At 45.0% G+C, this 2023-nt stretch overlaps 1 protein-coding gene across 1 annotated transcript; it reads right to left on the bottom strand.

Moving 5' to 3' along the window:
• Positions 1-471: 471 nt before the first annotated feature.
• Positions 472-1491, bottom strand: LOC147497908 (uncharacterized). The gene has a single exon (XM_086563053.1). The coding sequence runs from the start codon at positions 1489-1491 to the stop codon at positions 472-474; it is 1020 nt and encodes a 339-aa protein (XP_086419179.1).
• Positions 1492-2023: the final 532 nt, after the last annotated feature.

The following is a 2023-nucleotide window of genomic DNA, read 5'->3' as shown; positions in this document are numbered from 1 at the left end:
TTGTCTTTAGGACATCCTAGGTTGACTTCTGTAAAATCGACACACATATGGACCTTGCTATTTTTCTTTGGTACCGTGACGACGTTAGACAACCAGTCTGTGAACTCCACCTCTTTGATGATTCATGCTCCTTTCAACCTTGCAGCCTCCTCCCGAATCCTCTTAGTATACTTTGGTCTCATGCTCCTCATCTTCTATCTCATAGGCTTCGTGTCCTCCTTCATGTGCAGATAGTGGCACGCGAAGCCTGGGTCCAACCCTGTGATATCCTCAATTGCCCATGCAAAAACATCACTATTCTCTGACAAACACTGTACCCAGTTTACTCTTCCACTCATCCAGCAAATTGGACCATACTGATGTAAATTTCTCTTCCTCCCCCACCCCCACATTCACTATTTCAATCTTGTCCAGAGTCTTAGGTCCTATCGATAACTTTGCCTCCCCCTCCACGGCGGCACACTATAATTGCTATGTTTGCCTCTTCCTGGGGTTAGATGACTCTCTTCCTATTCCACAGACCATGCCCTTCAACATACCCTGATGACTATTCTTATCCACCACTTGATCACCGCAGACTTCATACATCCCGGTTGGGGTGGGGAATCGAATTACCTGATAGTAGGTTGATGGTATCGCCTTCATCTCGTGGATCCACCGCCTCCCTAGAATTGCATTGTATTGGGAGTTGGAATCTACCACTATAAATCGAGTGAACACCATCACCTGCCCCGTTGTCACAGGTAGCAAAAGTTCTCCCATAGGCTCCGTAATACTTCCATTGAATCCATACAAGTTGGTTCCCGAAGCCCTAAGCTGCCTTAGATCAATCCTCATTTCGTCTAAAGCTCCTCTGAACAATAAGTCCACTGCACTACCGCAATCAATTAATACCCTCTTGACCATGTAATTGCTCATCGCCACAGTAATGACCAATGCATCTTCATGGGGGGTATCGACAACTTTGAGGTCCATGTTGGTGAATACAATCTGATCCCCTCCCTCTACCGACCATGACTTGGGTCGCAGGACTCTTGTTGCTTCATTGATCTGCTGGATACTCGCAGTTCTTCTTATCTTCCCTTTATGAGTGTTATGACTCAGAACCTCTCCACTGAAAATAACATTGATGGTTCCCAATATCCTTCCCTGAGCCGGTACCTGCTCCTTATTCGGGGTACCCGCTATAAACTCTTTCATCATTCCCATCTTTACCAACCTCTGAATCAACCATTTCAATGTATAACAATTATTAGTCTCGTGATTTCGGACTTGGTGATATGCACAGTACGGCTTGCCTGACATCTCTATCGGTGTGCTTCGTGGCCCTTCATATCCCTGGAGATTTTTGATCAATGACAAGATCTCACTTAGTGACCTATTCAATGGCGTCTGTTCCGGTTTGTGGTATGGCTTTCTCTCCCTATTCTCCCTTCGAACTCCCTCCCTACTTCTTTCCGGCCGTGATGAATATCTGCGATACCGAACCATTTCCTTTATCTGATGTCTCTGTCTTTCGGTGATCCCTGCCTTTCTTTAAAGACAATACTACCTTCCCTGAGCTTTTGGAATCTTTCTGCATAGTGTCCTCATACCTTATGTATTTTTTAACCCATGGATATAACTTGTTAAAGGTCGCGATCTCATTTTTAGCCACGGACTGATGTACTCCCGTTCCTGGTCGAAAACCTCTTTCAAATGCTATTACCGCTGTCCTTTCGTCCATATTCTCTACCTTCAAGGTCTCGGCTTTGAATCGGCATAGATAATCCCTTACTGATTCCACGGATCTTTGCCTAACATTGAACAAGACTACGATATCCACCACTCGCCTTTTCTGATGTATGAAATTGTCTATAAACGCCTGCTCCAACTCCTAAAAACTATTTATGCTCCTCAACGGTAATTGATAATACTAGTCCGATGCCCCCCCTTTAAGGCTAGATGGGAACATCATACACCGCAGCCCATCATACCAAGCCTCTTGCCAAAGAGGCATCTGTTGTCAAAAATGATGAATGTG

Source organism: Coptis chinensis, chromosome 5 (assembly GCF_015680905.1).
Source record: "Coptis chinensis isolate HL-2020 chromosome 5, ASM1568090v1, whole genome shotgun sequence".
NCBI classification, from domain to species: Eukaryota; Viridiplantae; Streptophyta; class Magnoliopsida; order Ranunculales; family Ranunculaceae; genus Coptis; species Coptis chinensis.
Note: the sequence above shows the minus strand (reverse complement) of the source record. Positions and strands in the feature narration are given on the sequence as shown.